The 2,596-nt window shown below is 40.8% G+C and overlaps 1 protein-coding gene across 1 annotated transcript; it reads right to left on the reverse strand.

The window, feature by feature from the left end:
• Window positions 1-407: 407 nt before the first annotated feature.
• On the reverse strand, window positions 408-2,274 carry LOC6640101. Its single transcript, XM_002063622.3, has one exon. It carries the CDS (start codon window positions 2,220-2,222, stop codon window positions 408-410), a length of 1,815 nt encoding a protein of 604 aa, XP_002063658.3. The 5' UTR covers window positions 2,223-2,274.
• Window positions 2,275-2,596: the final 322 nt, after the last annotated feature.

The following is a 2,596-nucleotide window of genomic DNA, read 5'->3' on the forward strand; positions in this document are numbered from 1 at the left end:
CTTTTTGAGTGAGCAACTTTCTTATTTAGATGAATTTAGGCCTAAAATCGGAATCCTTTTTAAATCATCACTGAAAGTTGTTTTAAAGAATCAGCATTGTTTTTGCCTTTTTAGCCACATATTCAGCTTTTATTTGCTTTCAATTTGGTCTTGATCTAGCTTTTTTTGTGGGCGAAAAAATGGCAACACTTGTGCGGGTGTTAGTGTTCGTGTGTGCATGTGTGTGTGTATATATTTGGCTGCAAATTATTCAATTTCTAAACAATTATATGTAAATTTTTGCTAGACTGTGATAATAAAATAGTTCAACTATAGTTTTTACCCTTAAATTGTCAATTAATGAAGCGTCAAATAACTAAATTCAATGCGAATTAAACTTTTAGAGAGCATTTTTATTCAATTTAAGTTTAGTCCTGAATCTGCAGGAAGCAAGCAAACCTCTCTCTTTGTAGTCGCCGCTCACAAATGAAGCAAAAAATTGCCATTAGCCAACCGAAAAGTAAAACTAACCAAGCCAAACGCATAGAGTCCATGTCGAGAGCTTTAACGGGCAAATCATTATTAATGAAATGGACATAGCCCGCTTTCAAGGCATCATTAAAGTCCGAGATAAGCCAATGTTGGATCAAACCCATTGCCTGAATCCTCATGATGAAATACTTTAGGGGTGACTCGAAATGTGAATCCATACGCATAGGATAACCGACCATTGGAGAGCCCAGACAAGCTCCGGAGAAGCGGAAAATGGGCTTCACGGCGTATTGTTGCTGCATTTTCAGAAACTCCCAGCGTTCCAGGGTGAAAGGATACGCATAGCTGCGATTGAAGCTAAGCAATGCAGTGACCTGTTCACTGGCATTAACACCGACCACCAGACGAGCCACATGTTCAATTAGCGGTGGTATTACATGACGTAACAAGGTGCTAACCTCGTATTTCTTAACTAAAATCTTTTGCTGCTTTTCCACTACTTGTTCCATGTTATCGACTTGCTCATCCACCAGCAAAGTGGTAAGGAAACTGCCCAGTTCATTGCCATACCAATTGGTCACCATGAAACCCAAAAGAGCCAATTGCATAATTACGAAGAAGTAACGCCAAGAAGGTTGATAGACTCGCGTAGAGTTGCCTATGAAGAGCAAATGGCATAGACTCTGCAGAAAACTCTGACTGATGCTTCGCCGACCACTAAAACCAAAGAGTATGCCACTTATGTAAATGAGGGCAACCAGAAGCAATAGCCAACTGTGCCAATGAAAAGGCCTGTATAGGTACATATAGCGCGGAATCTCGTTTCTCACCGGCACAATCAAACAGTTGGCGGTTATAAGCAGGGGATAACTACTATCACCCATTTCCCAATCGAAGTAGGCGTGCACCGAGATTTCCACTTCTTTCTTTTCAATCAATTGCAGAATCCAAGACATATTCACACTGCTGGTCGGAGAATGATCCCGTTCGGCGTTCGTGACATGCAATGTGGCATTATGTTGCCGTAGAAACTCCACGAATAGACGATAGGCAAATCCTCGAATATAACGTTCATTCGTCTGATGATCCCGCACAAAAAACACACGCGGCAAATCATTTTCTACGGGCGTGGATACCGTGTACCCTTGATAATTTGATGATGTACCCGGAAATAGCCGCTTGTTACCCTCCAATTTAATCTCAAAGTAGTTAACCTTTGGATATGGTGTATATCCATAGATTTTCTCCTTATGCACAACCAGGACATTGAGGAATTGCAAGTGCCATATCTTTTGAAACATGGTCAAGAGTGCCTTATATGATCCACTTCGCTCAGCTGGCAGGGATATAATCAGGCGGCTGCGACGCAAGTGCCACATACGTTTGTCCAGATGATACCAAATCAACTCCTCGCTGCTGCGACAAAAGAGCAAAGTCAAAACAGATGTGTTTGATACCTGATAAGCCAGCAAATCCGTCTCTTTGGGTAGCTGGGACGTTGTGAACAGATATGTGGCCACTTTCAAGTCCAATTGAAGCCAACGAATCAAGTCGGCCAGTTCATCCTGATTGACATGACGACCCCTAAATATGGGCGTATTAGTCCAAGTTTCTTGACCGTCGGCAAGCACCTTTAGTATTGAGCGCATGTAACTCATGTTGTGTGTGGAGGCCGAAATTTCAGAACTCAACCAGGGGTAGACACAGATCCCATAGAGCAAGAGACGAGCAAACATTATTGGACTGGTCATGGCTCTAGATCGATGACTATTCACTCGGCGGTTGGGTGTGAAATGCTTTTTATATAGCATGGAAATTTAATTGATTTAATTCAATCTAATTGAAAATGATTGCTCTTATCTAAGAATCAAAATCAGGCTATTGGCAAAGCCTCACTTGATGCCTCAAACATGGTGGAAATGGAAGACTATTACTTAGAGTGTGCGGTTAATGATTTGTCTTAATTAGATTAACTAAGGTCATTGTACTTATTATAGCTTAATTGAACTTCACTGCAATGGTTTGCTCTTTTTCCAAAGTTTCTCTTATCCTTGTGTTTATTTTTTTGAAAATATACATATATGAATTTAATTATTTGGGCCTAGGAAGTGCTTTATAGGATTTC

The sequence above is a fragment of the Drosophila willistoni genome, assembly GCF_018902025.1.
Source record: "Drosophila willistoni isolate 14030-0811.24 chromosome 2L unlocalized genomic scaffold, UCI_dwil_1.1 Seg196, whole genome shotgun sequence".
NCBI classification, from domain to species: Eukaryota; Metazoa; Arthropoda; class Insecta; order Diptera; family Drosophilidae; genus Drosophila; species Drosophila willistoni.